Source organism: Oncorhynchus nerka, linkage group LG23 (assembly GCF_034236695.1).
Source record: "Oncorhynchus nerka isolate Pitt River linkage group LG23, Oner_Uvic_2.0, whole genome shotgun sequence".
NCBI lineage: Eukaryota > Metazoa > Chordata > Actinopteri > Salmoniformes > Salmonidae > Oncorhynchus > Oncorhynchus nerka.
The window spans coordinates 25,831,024-25,853,985 of NC_088418.1; the positions used below are offsets into that span (position 1 = coordinate 25,831,024).

The 22,962-nt window shown below is 45.7% G+C and overlaps 1 protein-coding gene across 4 annotated transcripts in view; it reads left to right on the top strand.

Moving 5' to 3' along the window:
- The window catches only part of ankfn1b (ankyrin repeat and fibronectin type III domain containing 1b), a 296,942-nt gene that overhangs the window by 268,482 nt on the left and 5,498 nt on the right, over positions 1–22,962 (top strand). For 3 of the 4 annotated variants that reach the window (XM_065007988.1, XM_065007987.1, XM_065007989.1), the window contains exons 7-17: positions 6,895–7,129; positions 8,165–8,372; positions 10,065–10,262; positions 11,543–11,656; positions 11,791–11,888; positions 13,693–13,783; positions 15,951–16,058; positions 17,850–17,949; positions 20,375–20,507; positions 20,650–20,769; positions 21,372–21,587. In XM_065007988.1, coding sequence (XP_064864060.1) covers positions 6,895–7,129; positions 8,165–8,372; positions 10,065–10,262; positions 11,543–11,656; positions 11,791–11,888; positions 13,693–13,783; positions 15,951–16,058; positions 17,850–17,949; positions 20,375–20,507; positions 20,650–20,769; positions 21,372–21,587 — 1,621 coding nt within the window. The remainder of the gene's footprint in view (positions 1–6,894; positions 7,130–8,164; positions 8,373–10,064; positions 10,263–11,542; positions 11,657–11,790; positions 11,889–13,692; positions 13,784–15,950; positions 16,059–17,849; positions 17,950–20,374; positions 20,508–20,649; positions 20,770–21,371; positions 21,588–22,962) is intronic. The other variant, XM_065007990.1, reaches the window with a different exon arrangement.

Below are 22,962 nucleotides of genomic sequence, written 5' to 3' on the forward strand. Positions count from 1 at the left end.
AGGACAACAAAGTCAAGGTATTGGAATGGCCATCACAAAACCCTGACCTCAATCCTATAGAAAATATGTGTGGGCAGAACTGAAAAAGCGTGTGCGAGCAAGGAAGCCTACAAACCTGACTCAGTTACCCCAGCTCTGTCAGGAGGAATGGGCCAAAATTCATCCAACTTATTGTGGGAAGGCTACCCGAAATGTTTGACCCAAGTTAAACATGTTAAAGGCAATGCTACCAAATGCTAATTGAGTGCATGTAAACTTCTGACCCACTGGGAATGTGATGAACGAAATAAAAGCTGAAATAAATCATTCTCTCTACTATTATTCTGACATTTCACATTCTTAAAATAAAGTGGTGACCCAAGTTTACATACACTTAGGTTGGAGTCATTAAAACTCATTTTTCAACCACTCCTCTAACTGACCCAAGACAGGGAATGTTTTACAAGGATTAAATGTCAGGAATTGTGAAAAACTAAGTTTAAGGTATATGTAAACTTCCGACTTCAACTGTATCTTTGATAGAAAGAATACTGTCTCCCAGAGTGATGGTTCAAGAAAAATGGTTCAACTTAACCTACACTTAACCTACACTACCGTCCTGCCTAATTTTGTATCTCTCTCTGTCTCTCTCTCACACACACACACACACACACACACACACACACACACACACACACACACACACACACACACACACACACACACACACACACACACATACATACATACATACATACATACACACACACACACACACACACTGAAACACAAATCTGTTGATACTCTTTTCCCTTGCCTTGTCCTTCTCGGCAATACCATATCATCCTTCACCTTCTGCCAAATGAATACTATGATAATTGTAGAAGTGACCCCTAACCACTGATACAGGCTCTTATGGTTTTTCATTTCCCCAGGGGTTAAGGTTGGGATAGGGTAGGGTAATCTGATCCTAGATCTGTGGATAAGGGCTATGGATATCCATATGTTGTGTATGTTGTTCATGTGACAGAAGGATACACATAGACATGCAGAAATTTGGAGATACACATTACAGTGCACACACACTGACCCCAGCCTCCCCTTCCCGCCGTACGGCCCAGTAGAGATTTATGAAGGCCTGTGGCGGCAGACTGGCCTGGTGTGGAGGGGCCAGCCTGTCAGCACATAGCTGACCTGGGAGCACGACAGACACACACACACAGAAACGCACGGGTGCACACGCACGCGCACAAACACATGCATACTCACACACACACACACACACACATGCACAGGTGTACACACACTCACAGGCATACACACATAAATACACACACGCATAAACACAAACACAAAGGAACCTGCAGTGAGAAAGGTGGAGAAAGAGAGAGAGATAGAAGGGAGGGGGAAGGATAAACAACTCCTCAGTTGACCAATGTCCTGATATCATCACCCTTTTTCTCAGTAGTTGATGTGTTATCGTCACCCTGTTTCTCAGTAGTTGATGTGTTATCGTCACCCTGTTTCTCAGTAGTTGATGTGTTATCGTCACCCTGTTTCTCAGTAGTTGATGTGATATCGTCACCCTGTTTCTCAGTAGTTGATGTGTTATCGTCACCCTGTTTCTCAGTAGTTGATGTGATATCGTCACCCTGTTTCTCAGTAGTTGATGTGTTATCGTCACCCTGTTTCTCAGTAGTTGATGTGATATCGTCACCCTGTTTCTCAGTAGTTGATATGTTTACTCTTCTTCGACTAAAACTCTTCTTCGACTAAAGTCTTAATGTCGAAGCTAATCTATGCAGCCATCCCGGTATCAATGTGTTCCTCTGACACACACACACACACACACACACACACACACACACACACACACACACACACACACACACACACACACACACACACACACGCACACACACACACAGCTCCCCTGTTTTGCAGTAAGCATCCATGTGTTATCGGACTAAGGCAGGGCCTTGTAATTCCACTCCCCAGCTCCACTGACAGGGAGAGAGGGAGGGGAGTAGAGGAGAGGTGGTAAAGGAGAGGAGGAGGGATGAAAGGAAAAGTTGATAGGGGAGAGGAGGTTGGATGGAGGGGGAGGAGGGGGATGAAGGGGGAGGAGGGGGGATGAAGGGGGAGGAGGGGGATGAAGGGAGAGAGTTAGTAGAGGAGGGAGAGAAGGGAGGGGAGTAGAGGAGAGGTGGTAAAGGAGAGGAGGAGGGATGGAGGGAGAGAGGAGAGGAGAGGAGAGAGAGGGGTGTGGTGTTGGGGGCTACAGCAGAGAGGTGTGTGTGCGCGCGCGTGTGTGTGTGTGTGTGTGTGGTGGATCTGTAGCTGTGCTATTTGATGTGGGCTTGGTGAGGGGCCAAGCATAAACCCAGGATTCTGTGCGGCTTTTGTTCCCAGCGGGACTGTTTCCTGCTCGTCGCGTGTTAAAAGGCAGGAATGGGGCGTGTAATGTACCTTACGTGGCTGTTACAGCATATGTTCCACCCTCTTGTAACATTCCCAAGATGAAGGGTTCTCTAACCTTTGCCGGGGTGTCACTGATACATGTTTTAGCCACATTGGATTCCAGTCCTGATGGAATATACAGTATGCATTTGATTCCAAAAAATGACATATAGAGGCATTAAGTTGAATAAAGGACATTTTTGTTAGATCGTGTTTGATCATCTTCGTCCTAGACCTGTCATTGGCACGTATAGATCCTGCTTTTGTCATGTTGACTTCCAGTCCTGATTAACTGTGTATCGGTATGCAGTCAGAATCAAAGGTATTGTCACCCTTTATAACAATGAGCAAAAAGGACTTTATACGATACATGTTAAATTTGATTTTATTTGTTTATTATATTTTTTTATACTAATACAATTGCTCTGATTTTGTTTAACAGGAAATGAAAAAAATCTGAAATAGATGGAGGCCAATATTATTACTACTCCTGTTTTGAGTACTCCAGCACACTCCCCTTGCGAGGATAACAACATTGAGCCTTTTTTGAAAATGTTTGAGATTGTTGAACACATTGGGAGGTATCTCAGGCAATTCCTCCATACGGAATCTTTCCAGATCCTTGATTATCCGTCGTCTGCGCTCATGAACTGCCCTCTTCAATTCAAACCAGAGTTTTTCCAACGGCGTTTCAAGTCCGTAAGACTGAGATGGCCATTGTAAAATGTAGATTTTGTGGTCAATTAACTATTTGTTTGTGGATTTTGATGTGTGCTTGGGGTTATTGTCTTGCTGGAAGATCTACTTGAGGCCAAGTGTCAGCCTCCTGGATGAGCCAACCAGGTTTTTTGGCTAAAATGTCCTGGTACTTGGTCAAATTCACAAGGGTAATTGTATTAGAATAAAATAAAATAATTTTCAAAATGTTGGACTATAGCTCTGTATTTGTATTATTCATTTTAAACAGTATTTTTTTCCTCATCTTTATCAAGCTACCAATATTTGTGAGCCTGACTGTATACAACATGTATTTGATCATCTATGTCCTACATCTGTCATTGTCCTGTTGTACATGGGGGTTTTTCCATGTCCCTGCTGGGTGCTGGTCTTTACCAGAAGTGGACTTGACGAGGTCAGGGTTCTTCTTTGTTCTCTAAAGTGGACTGGTATGGGCTAATTCTATTCCCCCCACCCATTCCCAAGTTTGACAAATTGGGTGTTGAGAGGGGCCGTGTTAGCATGCTGTGGCTTTCAATGCTGCATGGCTATCGTTCGCTCTTTCGCCCTCTCTCTCTCTGTCCTTCTCCATCTCTCTCTCTCTTTCTTTAACCCACTGTCTCGCCCTCATTGCTCAACCCCCCCCCCCCCCCACCCCCCCACCCAATTTCCTCTCGGTTTCTCCATCTATCTCTCCCTCTTTCCTCTCCCCCCTCTCTCTCTCTGGTGTTGGGGACATTAGGGAGTCTCTGGGGAAGTAGTAACATGTCATTGAGGAGTGACTTTCGGACAAGTCCACGTGGCAGGCGGGCGGCATCCGTTGATCTATGAAAGCTCCCCCCGCGCCTTAATATCGTCAAAGAGTGATGGGCTGTTCTGGCGGTTGACAGAAAATGTCTGTTCCATCTCAAACAATAAACAACAATAAGCCTGCTGGAAATTCCTCTACTACCTCCTCTTTGAAATGGATACTCGGAGCATTACAAATATATCTCTGTTTTATCTCTGCATCCCGGCCCTGCCTCATGGAAAAATGATTCCAAATACCTGCTGCGTTTATCTGCCCCTGGAATAGGTTAGCCCAGGGAACATGAGGAAGCCTAAAATAAGGGCCTCTATTATGGGACAGAACATAGACCGAGGAGAGGGAGAGGTGAGAGTGGGGATGTGATGGGTGTATTTTGGTGTGTCGCCTTGCCTGTGAAAGGGGTTGACGCGGGGCTGATTGCCGGCTCTGCCGACCGTAGCCTTTATGTTGGAGATGTGTGGGCACCGCCGCCACTGTCAGCTGTTGTTTCGTGTGTGTGTGTGTGTGTGTGTGTGTGTGTGTGTGTGTGTGTGCGCACGTATGTTCATCTTGATTACAGAAACACTATAACTCACTTCAATCCTCTATTAATGATCTATTAACACTACTAAATGTCTATCTAGAATTTGACTTCATACTTATTTCAACACGGGCTCAATGTGTGTCGTTCATTCGGTCCATGACACACATTGATTTAGTAGGTGATTCACTATTGACTAAGCAGCGAGGGAGGCTCTGACATTTTTCACAATTTCTCTCTATTTCTTCCTTCCTTTATCTCTTTCTGACGTGGGAACCGGGCGACGGAATACGTCACCGTCGCCTCAGCAGTCCCGTTGACATTTCCGTCAGCGGCTAAGTGTGTGTTAGCACGACAGCCCAGGCTCCCCCAGAAACACACAGTCATTCACATGGTTCCCGTGGCAGTGGAGAGGGCAGGATGGCTGGCATGCCACAGATGCCAAGATAGGAAGGAATGAGAAGGAATGACCTCACCTCAGCCTCTCATTAGAAAGAGGTGCCACGTTGAGAGGGCCGGACTGGGAGACGACTGGCAGTGGGACAGCGATGGGCAGTTGGAAGTGCCAATGATGACTCATATGTTACCTATCATAATGACCGAGAAAGGATGCCAATGCAATACCCACCTGGTTGGCTGGCACATTGCATAGTATAGTTGTCTGTTGGTGATGTCATTCTGTTTTAATGTTACTTCTGAATCACTTGGATAAACAAAATAGTTTTTCTTCCGTGTATTTTTCACGGAGCTGAGATTCACTATGAAGTGCAAAGTGTCGGAATAGTCCTACAGGTCAAGTCATTCATTGATACAGATGTGGTGGCGTGGCAGGAAGATCGTCACGGCGAGGACAAGTTGAATAATAATTACCGGATGAATAAACATAAACAATATAATCATGTACGTCAAAAGTGTGTCATATATGTACGTTTAAAGCACTGTTTGTGTGGGTGTCCCGAGCATCGCCAAAAGACAAAGAGCTGTGGCTGGGTCAGTGGTTCACCAATTAGGGGCTTGATGTGCTTGGCAACAGTAACAAGGGGTGATGTGTAATGAAACTATGGTGTGCGGGCCCTGGGTAAAACCTTTTTTTTTTGAGGGGAGAACCTTTTTTTTGCGGCCATCAGGTGACGTCCCCGGGACAAGCCAGGAACTAGACAAAAAAACCTCGAGGGGACCATGACACAACATCCCAATGATGTTCAGAGGACAGTCAGGGGACCATGACACAACATTCCAAGAAAGTCCTAAAAACTCAACTAAACCCCCAGGGGACATTGACACAACGTCCGGAAGAGTTTAGGCGACCATTTTGTGATGTTCCGGGGACTTCCCAACGACTCATTGTTGTTTGCAGGGTAATGTGTTTCAGCTGTATTTTCTTAGTCTTCAACATAGCCTCCATGTTAAGGAAATTCTAAACAAGACATTATAAAGGTATTAACAAGCAATGTACTGTTTATTATCACAGTATCTAAGGTAACATATGGTAATGTTTGGTACATTCTTGAAAAGTGTTAGCATCCACAGTCCTAGTCAGTGGTGTAAAGTACTTAATGAAAAGGTCGTTTTTTGGGGTATCTGTACTTTACTATTTATATTTTTGAAAACTTTTACTTCACTACATTCCTAAAGAAAATGATGTATTTTTTACTACATAAATTCTTCCTGGCACCCAAAAGTACTTGTTATATTTTGAATGCTTAAGCAGGACAGAAACATTTTCCAGTTCACACACTTATCAAGAGAACATCCCTGGTCATCCCTACTGCCTCTGATCTGATCTTCATTTGTAAATGATGTCTGAGTGTTGGAGTGTGTAAAAAATATATATAAAAAAATAGAAAATGTGGCTGCTTAACTTAATATATCTGCTAAACTTAATATAAGGAACTTAAAATTATAATTTAAAAAAAGATTTATACTTGTACTTTTACTTTTGATACTTACGTATATTTTAGCAATTGCATTTACTTTGATACTTAAGTATATTTAAAACCAAATACTTTTAGACTCAAGTAGTATTTTACTGAGTGACTTTCACTTTTACTTGAGTCATTTTCTATTAAGGTGTCTTTACTTTTACTCAAGTATGACAATTTGGTACATTTTCCACCACTGGTGCAAGTGATTCAAAAATACCAGAAGTATAACAAATACTCATCCCATTCACACTGTAGTTGCAGTGGCTCAGTGGGTATGTCCTAGCAACACCAAGCTTTTTGGGTTTGATTCCCTCATGGTCCACAAATACTGAATATACTATAGTTACCACTATAAACTCTGAGTCACTTTGTATAAAAGCATCTGCTAAAATAGCATACTAAGACCGATAGAATTGATACTAATACTCACCAAAACCTTTCACCCTCCTCTGCCCCAATCCAACCCCTCCCCTGTCTCCCCACAGGGCCGACTCAGCCAAGATGAACCAGCGAGAGATGCGAGAGCCTCATCCTCCTCCCATCCGGAACAAGTCCACCAGTCTGTCATCCCCCAGTGCCGCCCGCCGCCTTTACCGGAACCTGTCAGGGAAGTTCCGTGTGGGCAACCTGCCTGGCCTGGAGGACAGTGTTGTGTCGGGACGGGGCGATAAGGAGCGCCTCCGCAAGTCCACTATGGTGATGGACACAGGGTCAATACAGGTTAAACACAGGCTCAACTCAGGCTCAATACGGGTTAAACACTGGCTCAACTCAGGGTCAATACAGGTTAAACACAGGCTCAACACAGGTTAAACACAGGCTCAACACAGGGTCAATACAGGTTAAACACAGGCTCAACTCAGGGTCAATAAGGGTTAAACACAGGCTCAACACAGGGTCAATACAGGCTAAACACAGGCTCAATACAGTGTCAATACAGGTTAAAAACAGGCTCAACTCAGGGTCAATACAGGTTAAACACAGGCTCAACTCAGGGTCAATACAGGTTAAACACAGGCTCAACACAGAGTCAATACAGGTTAAACACAGGCTCAACACAGGGTCAATACAGGTTAAACACAGGCTCAATACAGGGTCAATACAGGTTAAACACAGGCTCAACACAGGGTCAATACAGGTTAAACACAGGCTCAATACAGGGTCAATACAGGTTAAAAACAGGCTCAACACAGGGTCAATACAGGTTAAACACAGGCTCAACTCAGGGTCAATACAGGTTAAAAACAGGCTCAACTCAGGGTCAATACAGGTTAAACAGGCTAAACACAGGGTCAACACAGATTCAATGCTGAATAAACACAGGCTCAATACAGAATCAACACATGCTCAATACAGAATCAACAAGGGCTCAATACAGAATCAACACAGGCTCAATACAGAATAAGCACAGACTCAATACAGAATCAACACAGGCTCAATACAGACTCAAAACATAATCAACACAGAATCAACACAGGCTCAATGCAGAATAAGCACAGACTCAGTACAGAATCAACACAGACTCAATACAGAATCAACACATGCTCAACACAGACTCAATACAGAATCAACACAGAATCAACACAGGCTCAATACTGAATCAACGCAGACTCAATACAGAATCAACACAGACTCAAAACGAAATACAGATGAGACACATGCAAGATACAGACTCATCACAGACACAACACAGACCCAATACAGACACAACACAAGCCCCTAACACCTCATTAAACATGTGTTGATGTGTGTCAGTTCCAGAGTAACGAGGCTCTGTTCGAGGCGGTGGAGCACCAAGAGATGGACCTGGTGCAGCTACTCCTGTCCCAGTACAGTATGGAGGAGCTGGACCTCAACACCCCTAACAGTGAGGGCCTGCTGCCCCTGGACATCGCAGTCATGACCAACAACGTACCCATGGCCAGGCTGCTGCTCCGCGCCGGAGCCAAGGAGAGCCCCCACTGTGGGTACCTGTTCTGGCTGGCTGACTGGCAGACTAGCTGTATACGTTCTGTCTGACTTTCTGTCTGTTCACCTGCTTGCCTGCTCCTTGGCTTACAGCATCATAACAGTTGTTTATTGAAGAAAATATGGAGCATGCTCCATCCTCATGTACAGTAGGAGTAGAATAGGTCCTTTTGGTACATATCTAGGATCAGCTTGCCCTCCCCAAATCCTAACTCTTAGAATGCAAAAACTGACTTTAGATCAGCGTCTAAAAGTAACTTAATCCTCACTCCGGCAAGAACGGCCGTCGTCATGGAAACCACCCCCGCTGCCACGGCAACCAGAGCAGCTGTCACAGTAAGCAGAACGACTAGCGTCTCACGACGCGCTCAAACAACCGCGCGCGCTCCTACACTAGAGAGCATGTCAAAGTTGACTGTTGTTGCCTCTCAGTCTGGCAGCGAGAGAGGAAAGAGCGAAAGCCGAAAAACATAATGGTGCAAAAGGGGGCGTCGTTATGGCATGATGATGCAATACTAGTCATCTTCACAAGGTTCTGCCGCCTGTGATCTAGCAGCCTCCACCGTCTCACCCTCTGCTAATGATTAGGACTCGCCGAGCGCTCCCAGACTATTTGTGTTTGCGCTCCCTTTCCAGAACCTATCCAGGCGTTTTCATAAAGGTATCACCAAATTGAAAACACTTGAATGGAAAGTGGTGTTTACTGAAGTTTGCTCTTTGATTTGCTCTCCGGAGCCCAAACAACACATGAAGAAAAAAAGAGAGGGAAAGAGAAAGAGGGAGGGAGGAGGAGAGAAATAAAGGGCTCTCCCGTCAAACTCCAACCAGGATACCGCGTCGGCGTTTTTATAAGAGCGTTCTAATCAAACTCCATCTGAGGAGAATTGAGATCAAAGACAAGGCAGTGCTTTCGTTAGGCTTTGAACGAAAGCTCCCGAAAAGCCATTGATTCTGCTGCAGGAGACTTCAGAGAGCCTGTCTGCGGCTCCCTGAGACAGAGACGTACTGAGACATACTGTAGACATACTGTCTCGGACACAGACATAGAGAGACAGACATAGGCATTCATGGACACCATATAGACATCATAGTGGTCGTCCCCTGTGGCTCAGATGGTACAAAGAAACACAAAGGAAACACAGTGAGAGGTAACGGAGAAATGCACGAACACGGTGACACTGTTGAAGTTCACTCAAGACCCACTTTGAGTCAGGGAGACCGAGCTATAGGTAGTAAGCCAGGCTGATCTATAACAACGTGGTTAAACCTCGTCTTACCGCGCCGACAAAACAGTTTTCTCATCATTTTGGGTGTCCCCTTGAGATCCCTGCACCACAGAGAAACCCCAAAACCCCGCCTGTCCGCACTTCGTTTCATGACCCCATTTTCTCTGTCATTTTAACTCGGAATGATGTCACCCTTAAAGAGTGACTGCGCAGTTAAATGGGATTTAATGAGGAATTTGCGTTAGTGCCTCTGACAAACAGAGACATTAAAAAGGCTTGAGGGTTTTACCAGTGGATTATGGGAAAAGAGGGGGAGGTTTTCTTCGAATGAAAGGACACCTGCACGATGCTTTATTCGCCCAAAAGGGATGCTGTTATTCCCAGGCGCCCGGCTGGTAATGTGTCGATCGTTGCCTTAGTGTGTAATCCAAATTACAACTGTGTGTGTTTGTTCCCTGCAGTTGTGAGCCTGGAGGGCCGTGCGGTGCACCTGGCCACGTTGGTCCGTGAGGCCGAGCAGCGTGTGGGGGACTTGCAGGCCCAGGTGCACCGTGAGTTCCCCGGGGAGCGGGAGGCGTCGGACCATGAGAGGCAACTCAAGGCCTGGGAGTGGAGGCACCGGCTCTTCAGACGCATGCAGACGGGCTTTGAGCATGCCAGTTAGTAGACACACACACACACACACACGGACACACACGCACACACACGCCACAACACACATAATACACACACAGGGGGCACTGCTTTGTTCCACTTAATTGTAAAATATGCTGTGTGTGTGTGTGTGTGTGTGTGTGTGTGCGCGCGTGCACGTGCGTCTGTGTGCGTGTGTGTGTGTGTGTGTGGTGTGTGTGTGTGTGTGTGTGTGTGTGTGTGCGTGCGCGTGCACGTGCGTGCGTGCGTGTGTGTGTGTGTGTGTGTGTGTGCGCGCGTGCACGTGCGTGCGTGCGTGTGTGTGTGTGTGTGTGTGTGTGTGTGTGTGTGTGTGCGTGCACGTGCGTGCGTGCGTGCGTGTGTGTGTGTGTGTGTGTGTGTGTGTGTGTGTGTGTGTGTGCGTGCACGTGTGTGTGTGCGTGTGTGTGTGTGTGCGTTACATATTTTGGAGCCAGAGATCATGTGCTAGGCTCCACTTGAAGTACAGTTGGGGCCCAGATCTTTCCAGCGTCGCCTTGATTTCCATTTTTTTTGTTCTTTTTTTGTTGTTGGTGGCATTCTGTCTGGGCTGAGCTGTTAATAGGTTCCACGTTGTGATGGCTGGGACAGAGCGGGGTGTGTGTGTGTATACACCCAAGCGTGTGTGTTCATGCTTATATGTCTGAGCACATGCATGTGTGAGTAGGCCTATGTGTGCGTGCGTGTGTGTGTGTGTGCGCGCGTCTGGGGTGTGTGTGTAGTGCGTCTATGTTCCCTCTTTAACTTTTTATAGGCATTTCTTGACACGCGTGGTGGTAGGTAGACAGACAGCCCCTTTACACCCTACTCAATCTGGACTTTGATGCATAGAGGAGTTCTTCATTACTTTACATACTCCATGCTTTTATGACCAGACACATTTTGTAGGCTTTTCTCAGCCACTCAACCACAGTAGTCAAATTCTTCAGATAGTGGAAGGTGCGTGTTATGATTATGAATAAAGAAAAAAAGACATCTTTGGGTGATTGAACACTGTATGTAACTGTGTCACCGCAAGTCGACTGATGAATGATTGTAAAGTGCGATATCAATTTAGTTGATCTTGATTTAACCACAATCGTCCACACAGCAACACTTTTCCCTGTTTTCCAGGGAGTGCTGGGTATGTGACATATTCCATGAAACCATTAACATTTATGACTTTTTGTCAGCCCTGATTGACTCTCACTGACTCACTGAATAACATTGTTGAAGCCCTAAAAAGCCAACAATACCGGATAATATGAAGATGTTTGTCCGTCCACAGGCCCTCCGGATGTTCCCAGCTCTGTCCGTCTGTCTGTCAGTAGCAGCTCCAGTCTGAGGGTGGACTTCCAGGAGCCTCTCAGTGTCAACTCTGCAGTAGTCACCAAGTACAAAGGTCAGCACCCGTTACATGCTACTTGCAATGCTTACTAATAAGACATGAAGTCATGTTTATTATTCTATAGAGGCTGGGAGGAAAGTAGGTACGAAATGCACTAATGTAACTGTGTGTGTGCGCGCTCTCCACAGTGAGTTGGAGCAGTTCCCCTTCCCTCAGTCCTCTGTTGGGTGAGGCGCTAGTAGAGGACACCAGTCTATTGCAGTGCAACATTACCGACCTCACACGCGTGAGTATATATTTATGTTCAGTAAGGCACACCATACCAAAACGCTTTGCAACAAAAAACAGCATTCTACACTCTAATTGGACAAGTTTAGATAGCACCTTTTATTTAACCAGGTAAGTTGACAGAGAACACATTCTCATTTACAGCAACGACCTGGGGAATAGTTACAGGGGAGATGAATGAGCCAGTTGTATGCTGGGGACGGTTAGGTAACCGTAATGGTATAAGGGCCAGATGGGGAATTCAGCCAGGGTTAACACCCCTACTCTTACAATAAGTGCCATGCGATCTGTAGTGACCACAGAGAGTCAGGACATCTGTTTAACGTTCCATCCGAAAGACATCACCCTACACAAGGCAATGTCCCCAATCACTGTCCTGGGATTGGGGGGGGCAGAGGAAACAGTGCCTCCTACTGGCCCTCCAACACCACTTCCAGTAGCATCTGGTCTCCCAGCCAGGACCAATCCTGCTTAGCTTTAGAAGCAAGCCAGCAGTGGGATGCAGGGTGGTATGCTGCTGGCATACCTGGTTCACTCCGTTCTTTCCCTACTGAACACAACACAGGGTTATTCCAAAGCACTGATGTTTTTCTCCCCCAGCTATCAATGAATAATTTCATTTCCATCAAATCTTACATCCAAGTTAAATACCTCAGCTAGAGAGGCAAACACACACACACACGCACACACACACACGCACACACACACACACACGCACACACACACACACACACACACACACACACACACACACACACACACACACACACACACACACACACACACACACACACACACACACACACACACACACACACACACACACACACACACACACACACACACAGGCCCATCGCATCAGAGTGATGCTCAATCAGAATGTCAAAATGTCACCATGTCTCAGTCAGATCGACACTTTCCCATGTGTCTGAAAACCAAATTTCCACTGCTTCCACCTCAGGCCTTATAAAGGCAGCCAGCGATGGCATATAGCTATACTTTCCCCATTTACGGGTGAGAAAGCAACACACAAAAACACAACAGTTAGCTTTCCAACAGCTGGTAGCTTTGACCGATAAAAACATTTGGAAGGCCACTATTCCACATGAAGGGCCATGATAGGAATCACATATGTGTCTGAGCCACTCGGTTAGATGTCACATTGTTAAGGCCTTTTATCATGTGATACTTCTGTACTCCAAAAATTCTCTTTCCTTTCTAGTCACTAGTCATCTGAGCACGCACACTATAAACACACACACACACACACACACACACACACGTAACACGCACACACACACACACACACATTTAAATTAGGGCAGAAAGAGTTAGAGCTCTGTAAAATAAACTGCTCAAACACATTTCATTGTTTAAAATCTCAGCTCCCGTCATTGCATAAGGGAGCTCAGCCAGACACACACGCACACAATATATAACCTGATTTATGGTTTTCATTTTAGACGGGCACATAGACAGACAGGCGCTCCGGGGACATTATTGTGCAGGAGAAATCCCCCGGTGCATATAGGTCCTCTAGGCTCTGTCGCCATGCCACCCACACACACACACACACAGACAGTATGAGGACATGCAGGGACAAACATTACCGCCCAATGTATGTGCTATGAAAAAGAACACATCATTTGTCAACTGCATCACTATTAGAGACACTTTATCGCAAATAATTCAAAAGACCCTTTAATAGGAATAATATTTCATTTATTTTGTTTCATGTACGTCATTTTATTATTTCATTGTGCAGTGTGTTAATGCCATCTCTTTGTGTTGTTCTGTGGCAGGGAGAATATTACTATTTCCAGGTGTCTGCATTCAACATGAAGGGATGGGGTCCTACCCAGAACTCCACCCCATCCTGCGCCTCCCCTTCCAGTAAGTCCACCTCTCTATCCCCTCATCTGTGTGTCCGTTCATGCGTTGGGCTGTTCTCATTGAACCCGCATTTAGCGCGTCGTCTGAGCCGAATTTCCAACGCCAACGTCATTTCAGCGTTGCTTAACTCCCTCTTACCAACTTCCATGGTATTGGGTGGTTAGGTGGTTGGTGGTTGGCAGCTAGACCCCCCCTGGCCAGAAGCAGGGTACCGGACCCTCGTCTAATGCCGGACGTCAGTGTGTGTAACCTTAGCTGTGTGACTAATGAGATCAGCCAATGGGTGGTGTCAACAGTCAAGTCAACAGCTGAGGAGATGAATGGTCAGAACACCCCGGCCTCTCTCCTTCTCTCTATTTCTAAGTCTGTCTCTTCCTGTCTCTCACTGTCTCTTTCTCACTCTCTCGATCTCTTGATCTCTCGATCTCTCTCTCTCTCTCCCAGTTAGGACACGAGGGGAGGAAGCCAAATTAGATTATTGAGATGTACCCGACCCGCAGTCGTTTCCACATTCCGAGTGGGATTCCCGACATCGTGGTGTGGGATGAGTTTTAGAGCGTGTGCGTAAAAACCTCAAAGTGCGTCAACTGCTGTTGACTTTTCCTTTCAACACCTGACCAAACTGAATGTCCATGGTGGGAGAGAGAGCGAAAGGAAACGGCAGTGTATGACAGAAGAATAGACATTGTGTACCCCTGCGTTTGGCACACGTTCGATGTGTGTGTGTTATTGTGTGTGTGTCACATACGTGTTTGTTTGTCTGCACTTGTTTGTGTGTGTTCATTTTAAGCATGTTTGTGTGTTTCTGTGCTTGTGTAAAAAGGTGTAAACACATACAAACATACCAAAGTGTGTATGAATTTGCCTGTGCAAGTCTGTATAGTGTGTAGAGCATGTCTGTGTCTCTCCCTGTATATATGAGAGAGAGAGAGAGAGAGAGAGAGAGAGAGAGAGAGAGTGAGAGAGAGAGAGAGAGAGAGAGAGAGAGAGAGAGAGAGAGTCAGCCTGGGCTTTCCCTCTCTCTCCCCCCAACCACCCCCTTCCCACCTCTCTCCCCTCCCTTCGAGCTAATTTCGATGGTTGCGTGTTTGTGTTTTCCATCTGGGGCTACCACTGGAAATATTTGCATGTCTGTGAGAGCTGGGGCCGTAAAGGCCCAACAGTGGGGCCCTTATACGAGGACCTCTCTCTCCGCCCGGGGCCATTAAAGAGGCTAGTTGTCCAGTCAGGACAGGAACCTTTCCGGGAATAGAGCTCACGGTGTTTCACCCAGCCTCCAGGGGCCCACGGGGGATAACCAAGACGCCGCTGTTGCTGCCGTCTTATCACCAGCACATCATCCTCCCTCCCTCCTTCCTTTTCTACTCCTCTGCGGGCCACTGCTGCCACACTCTCTCTATCTAGAGGGAGAGTCTATACTAAACTGTTTACCCCTTGTGTATACAGTGGGACTGAGGGAGGGATGTGTAGTGTGTCTGTCTGTGTAGGGGGGTGTACAGTGTGTTTGTGTACTGTAGGCGGTGTGCGCGTGCGCGTGCGTGTGTGTGTGTGTGCGTGTGTGCGTGTGTGTGTGTGTGTAGGGGGGTGTACAGTGTGTTTGTGTACTGTAGGCGGTGTGTGTGTGTGTGTGTGTGTGTGTGTGTGTGTGTGTGTGTGTGTGTGTGTGTGTGTGCGTGTGTGTGCATGTGTGTGTGCTTATGTGTGTGTGTGTTTGTGTACTGTAGGCGCTGTGCGTGTGTGCATGTGTGTGTGTGTGTGTGTGTGTGTGTGTGTGTGCAGTATGTGGGCGGGGTGAGGCGTGTGGCGTGTTGCACTCCTGCATCTCTCAGTCGCCGTGTGCCCGCGTATGTATAGGGGGGAGAGGGAGGGACAGGTCTGCACACACTGAGTGCTCTCAGTCGGCTCGCTCCAAGTGGCAGCAGCAGCAGACACTGGAGCTGTCTCTCCCTCTTAGCCAACCACAGCTTTCTCACACTGAGGTGGCACTGACACACTATGTTCCCCCCCCTCCCCCTTATTTCCATGTAATGCAGGTTTATGACATTGATAGTTCACTGGCACAGTTTGCGGTGTATGTGCCTTGCTCATGGGCACAATGGCTGTCGGTGGCACCCCAGGTGGCACCAGATTTGTATTTATTGTTCATTGTTTCTGTATGTATCTGCAGGTTGGAGGGAGATTGACGGCCGTGCACCTCGCCAGCGGGGACAGAAGGAGGCGCTAGACCAGCTACTGGGACAGATTAAAGAGACGCACCGCCACTGTGTGTGCCACGGTATAAAGAGTCTCCCCGTCTTCTCTTCTCGGCTACCTCAACATGTAGTATAAGTCATCTCTACTACTTATACAGGATCAGACCTTTCTGAATCCTCCTTAATGTTAAGGTTAGACCGGGGCTGTAGTAGTCTGATCCTAGGTCTGTGGTTAAGGGAAACTTGAGTCCTGAACACTTTGTGCCACACTGAAATGAACCCCCATCTTTTCATAAGTAAGCAGTTTTCCCAAACTGAATAATGTTCCTCGGTCTCTCACTTGGAGTGGGAGCATATTCAATGGCAAATATATCTTGGAGATCTCACTCAATGCTTCACTGTGCTTTGGTTTATGCTTCTTGTTCAATTGCTCCTTTTGCTTTTGTTTCCAAAATACCTCTGACAGTAAATTGGCTCGATAATTGAATGTTAAGGCCTGATAACATAGAAGATTTCCTCTGGTGGTTGTGAATCCAGTTTCACAACAAAACAGTCAGTCAGTCAGCTCAGCCCTATATTGAAATGGTAGGATATATAGTATATGCATATACTGTATAGTAAACTATTACTATGTATAAACGTATATACCTACTGTATATACATAGCATAATGACGTAACATGTCACATATAGTAATCAGGGGAGTAGCAGTGTATACTATGCCTACTATATATACATATAGCATAATGATATAATGTATGTAGCATGTCATGTATAGTCATCAGTAATAATCTATATAATAGTCAGCATTCAGTCCCCTGGCCAGGCTTTTCCAGTTCACGCACGGTAGCCGAGGTCGTCTGTCCCAGGTCATGTTTGTTGTTCTTGTAGAGACGGAGCCTTGACTCTAGTTTGAGGGCTATAAATTAACACTGACTGGCTGCAGCCTGGTCCCCCTACAGGCCTCCAGGACCCCTGTCTGCCCCCCCCCCCCAAACTGCCCACCCGCACCCCCCTTCTCCAAACACTATTAATTAAACTGTGAAAGGGGCCTTGACTAACACAGGCACCCCAGCGGACGGCTATACCTGTCTGTCTTACTCAGTGTCAGGGCGGTAAGAGGGCTGTTGGGGGGGAGGTGAACTGCAGCTCGTTTTCTTGTTATTCCACCACGACTCGTCTCATGAAAATAAAATGTGTTCATTTCTCCTGAATAGGGGATTTATTGACTTAAGTGGCCTGAGCCGGAGTGAGATTGCCTCAGGGCTTCTGTGTAGGGAGGGGGACCCCGCAGGTTCTAATGAATTGTAAAGCACATTATCTCACTTGCACCCCCCCCCCCAGGCCCACTAAAAATAAACATGTCCCCTCAGAGAGAACTGACCTCCCTGTCAGTGAAAGACGAAGGGTTACCCCCTACACCTCCTTCTCCTGTAACCCCCTGCCCCACCCTCCGTCCCCCCAGTACGTCTTTTTAGGTCTCTATATCTATATACGGCTGGCTCTGACACCTCCTGTCTGTCCAGGTAAACACACACGCACGCACACACACACACGCACGCACACACGCACACACACACACACACACAGCCCCCCTTTGTGACTGCACTTAGAATGGCTGGTTTCCTCTGGCCCTATAGTCTGCTTCAGCGTGTGTGTGAATGTGTCAACTGACCTAACCTGAATAGAACACATGAAATGACCAACACATTCCACTACACTACTGTGTATACACTTAAGCTGTGGGACACAGGATGCAGTATCCATTCCTAACAGTGATGCACCGAAGACAATTCTTACTGTGAATTCTTACTGAGTCTTTGGCTTGGTACAGTAGTTCTATTAATCACTGTCTTGACCCTCTCATCCTTTCAGAGCAGTGCAAAGCCCCTCCACATGTGAGGAAACATTCCGTATCCAAAAGCTTGCGCCACCTCTTCCAGCCTACCAGTAAATTTGTCAAAAGCTTGAAACGGTATTTAAGCATTTTACACCTTCTTATATCTCCTGCGTTCCATCTTCACTTTCATGAGATTATTTATTTTCACACCTACAGTACCAGTCAAAAGTTTGGATACACCTACTCATTTAAAGGTTTTTCTTTATTTGTACTATTTTCTACATTGTATAATAATAGTGAACATATCAAAACTATGAAATAACACATATGGAATCATGTAGTAACCAAAACAGTGTTTAACAAATCAAATATGTTTTATTTTTGAGATTTTTCAAAGTAGCCACCCTTTGCCTTGATGACAGCTTTGAACACTCTTGGCATTCTCTCAACCAGCTTCATGAGGTAGTCACATGGAATGCATTTCAATTAACAGGTGTGCCTTGTTAAAAGTTCATTTGTGGATTTTTTTCCCCTTCTTAATGCATTTGAGCCAATCAATTGTGTTGTGACAAGGTAGGTGTCACATTCTGACCTTAGTTATTTTGTTATGTCTTTGTTTTAGTATGGTCAGGGCGTGAGTTGGGTGGGTTATCTATGTTCCGTTTTCTGTTGAGTGTTTGTATCTGCACCAGACAGAACTGTTTTGGTTTTGTTCGTTCACTTTGTTGTTTTTGTTCAGTGTTCTATTACTTTATTAAAAATATGGACACTTACCACGCTGCGCATTGGTCCTCACCTTCTTCCACTGTCAACGGCCGTTACAGAATCACCCACCAACCAAGGACCAAGCAGCGTGGTATCGGGCAGCAGCAGAAATCTCTGGACTCATGGACATGGGAGGAGATTCTGGAAGGGGAAGGACCTTGTGCACAGGCTGGGTTGAATATCACCTCCCCAAGGCAGAGCTGGAGGCAGCGAAAGCTGAGCGGCGGTGGTATGAGGAGGCAGCACGGCAGCACGGCAGCGCGGCAGGATGAGAGGCAGCCCAAAAAATGTCTTGGGGGGGAGGCACACGGGGAGTGTGGCTAAGTCAGGTAGGAGACCTGAGCCAACTCCCCGTGCTTACCGTGGAGAGAGGTGGATCGGGCAGGCACCGTGTTATACCGTGAGGCGCACGGTGTCAGTTTGGGAAAACTCTTGGCAGCAAGAGCCTCTCGGTGGATGCTTCAGAGTACCCAAGTGGCGTCGGGAGCAACTGCATGCGCGTTACCACTCCACTATGTCTCCCTGTCATGGCTTTTGCGCCATCAGTACGGATACCAACACATCTTGACCACCAAAGTCCATTTGATGTCACAAAGCTGTCCAGTACTTTAAAAATATCCTCTCCTGTTGTCCTGGTTTTCAGAAGAGGATGTCTTCCTTAATTGACCCCCCATAAATGCAACGGGCATATACCAGGAGCTATGCCAGGCCCGCCACGTCTGTTGACTAATCCAGCTGTAACGCATAGAATTCACTGGCTTGTATGTACAGCAGTAATTGTTTCAACACATCTCCTGCCATGTCACTGAAGAAGGCATTGTCTGTATCTTTTTTTGGGCTTTTCCCCCAGCATTGTCCCAAAACTCACCCAAATGTATAGCCCCGTTGGAAAATATAAATGGACTGTTTGAAAATGTGAATCACATTTTTATTTGCCGTATCCCTGACAGCATTTCGCGTACCCCTGGGGGGAATACCAGCTTTACGACATTAATGTCAGTCAATGCAGAACATTCCAAGAACTTTGAAAGTTTCTTCAAGTGCAATCGTAAAAACCATCAAGCGCTATGATGAAACTGGCTCTCATGAGGACCGCCACAGGAAAGGAAGACCCAGAGTTACCTCTGCTGCAGAGGATGCGTTCATTACAGTTACCAGCCTCAGAAATTGCAGCCCAAATAAATGCTGAACGGAGTTCAAGTAACAGACACATCTCAACATCAGCTGTTCAGAGGAGACTGCGTGAATCAGGCCTTCATGGTCAAATTGTACAATCACACCACCTCAACACAATTGAGATGGTTTGGGATGAGTTGGACCGCAGAGTGAAGAAAAAGCAGTCAACAAGTGCTCAGCATATGTGGGAACTCCTTCAAGCATTCCAGGTGAAGCTGGTTAAGAGAATGACAAGTGTGTGCAAAGCTGTCATCAAGGCAAAGAGTAGCTACTTTGAACAATCTCAAATCTAAAATATATTTAGATTTGTTTGGTTACTTTTTTGGTTACTACAGGATTCCATATGTGTTATTTCATTATGTTGATGTCTTCAGTATTATTCTACAATGTATGAGATAGTAAAAATAAAGAAAAACCCTTGCATGAGTAGGTATGTCCAAACTTTTGACTGGTATAAATGCTACGAATGCCACAAAATATCATCTCAAATGTCATTCTACCTATAGGCTATTGTGAGAATTAATAGTTCAAGGAGACCTTCATTGTGCTGTTGAGAATTAGTGACTTTGGAGAATTGATCAAAACTAACTGACTCTGATTTGTCTTTATTGTCCTCCAGAGGTCTCTACTTGACGTCTATATTCTACCGAGATGACAATGTACTTGTGACGCCTGAGGACCAGATCCCCATCGTAGAGATAGATGACTCCTACTCCAGCTCACTGATGCAGGACTTCCTGTGGTTCACTAAGGTAACGTACGGACTAGTTCCATACCTAACCATTCGCATTTGACAGGGTCCACTGGTATTTACTTGGTACCTGGTAGAAACTTGGATTATTACTGTGTAATTGCCATTTGATCCGAAATGCTTGTGCGTTTCTCCATCCTCAGGTGTCCTACCTATGGGAGGAGATTCCGTGGCTGCAGCAGTGTCTCAGCCCCTCCCAGTCTTCCTGCTCCTGCACCCTCCAGACACGCCTCAAGATGCTGCAGGCCGTATCCCAACTACAGGTACATCCTTACCCATCAATACTGTTATAAACATGACATAACACCTCAATACATAACACTTTAAATGGGTGGGAGATATCCTAGCGGTTAAGAGCGTCAAGACAGTACCCGAAAGGTCACCGGTTCGAATCGCCGAGCCGACAAGGTAAAAAAAATCTGCCGATGTTCGATTGAGCAAGGCACTTAACCCTAATTGCTCCTGTAAGTCGCTCTGGATAAAAGCGTCTGCTAAATGACTAAAACTGTAAATGTTAGTAACACCCTTATAACCACTCGTGGTCATTTATCACTAGTTACCACTGATCATTTTCTATTTATTTCACCTTTATTTAACCAGGTAGGCTAGTTGAGAACAAGTTCTCATTTGCAACTGCGACCTGGCCAAGATAAAGCATAGCAGTGTGAACAGACAACACAGAGTTACACATGGAGTAAACAATTAACAAGTGAAAACCATATAATCTTGATTAAAAAAACTCATCTCCAAAACCATGACATATTGATCAAATATTGGTCAGAACCATCAAATGTTAGTTGAAACCATCAGATTCTGGTCAAAACCATGTGTCTTTGACAAGGTATTTTTGGGGCTGTTTTTGCAGGGAATGCTGGGAACTCAGGACCTGGGTCAGGTTTACTTTGAGCCAATCAAAGACAAGCATGGCAACGCTCTGCTGGTGTTGCTGAAGGACATGAACGTGTGTCCCAGTCTGGACGGGGTGAAGTGGACACATCTGTGTAAGCTTCAGCTTCAACGCAAGTCCATCTCGTCCCCCGAGGAGCCCACGGCCCTGGACACGCTGCTCATCACCCTCCACGTATGTCCCAACCCACTACAACCTCTGGTGTTTAGAGCTTAGCAATGTAACGTTAGTGACACCGAGACCCTTTTCCTTAAACATTACAGAATCCCCAGAGAATAAGGTGAAGTCATTTGAAATAGCTAATTGGATTGCGTTTGAATGTGAGGAAAATTACGTAAGCTTTAGGTATTCATTTGAACAGCCTACAATTTAGCATGTTCAAAAGAAGCTAAGGCTGCATTCATACCAAACCAAAACCACAATGTAGATGAAACAGTTCCTTATATTTACCCTTCACCACATTGTATGTGTTTATTTTAATTGTACACACGGCAATCCGCTGCCTGTCATGCCAATGTGCATGTCTAAGTAGTCTATTAACTTAAGCTAGTCCAGTTGACTCACAGTCACGGCAGACATTTAGTCACAGCAGACATCAGGTCCAATGGATCCATGCCAGCAAAACAGCTCCTGTAATCTCCTGTATGCTCAAGTTCCCTGAAACACCATTCATTTAAATAAGAGTCTTTCAGACATACAGCGCAATTTTAAAGTATTCAGACCCCTTTGACTTTCTCCACATTTTGTTACGTTACAGCCTTATTCTAAAATGGATTAAATTAAACATTTTCCTCATCAATTTACACACAATACTCCCTAATGACAAAGTGAAATAGGTTTTTAGACACTTTTGTAAATTTATTACAAATAAAAAACAGAAATGCCTTATTTATATAGGTATTCAGACCCTTTACTATGAGTCTCGAAATTGAGCTTACTGTAGGTACATCCTGTTTCCTTTGATCATCCTTGAAATGTTTCTACAACTTGATTGGAGTCCACCTGTGGTAAATTCAATTTGATTGGACATGATTTGGAAAGGCACACACCTGTCTGTATAGGGTCCAACAGTCGACTGTGAGTGTCAGAGCAAAAACCAAGCCATGAGGTCAAAGGAATTGTCCATAGAGACAGAGACAGGATTGTGTCGAGGCACTGATCTGGGGAAGGGTACCAAAGAATGTCTGCAGCATTGAAGGTCCCCAAGAACACAGTGGCCTCCATCATTATCATATTGAAGAAATTTTGAACCACCAAGACACTTCCTGGAGCTGCCCGCCCGGCCAAATTGATTATTAGGGGGAGAAGGGCCTTGGTCAGGGTGGTGACCAAGAACCCATTGGTCACTCTGATAGAGCTCCAGAGTTCCTCTGTAAGAGATGGGAGAACCTTCCAGAAGAACAACCATCTCAGCAGAAATCCACCAATCAGGCCTTTATGGTAGAGTGGCCAGACAAAAGCCACTCCTCAGTTTGCCAAAAGGCAACTAAAGGACTCTCAGACCATGTGAAACAAGATTCTCTGGTCTGATAAAACCAAGATTGAACTC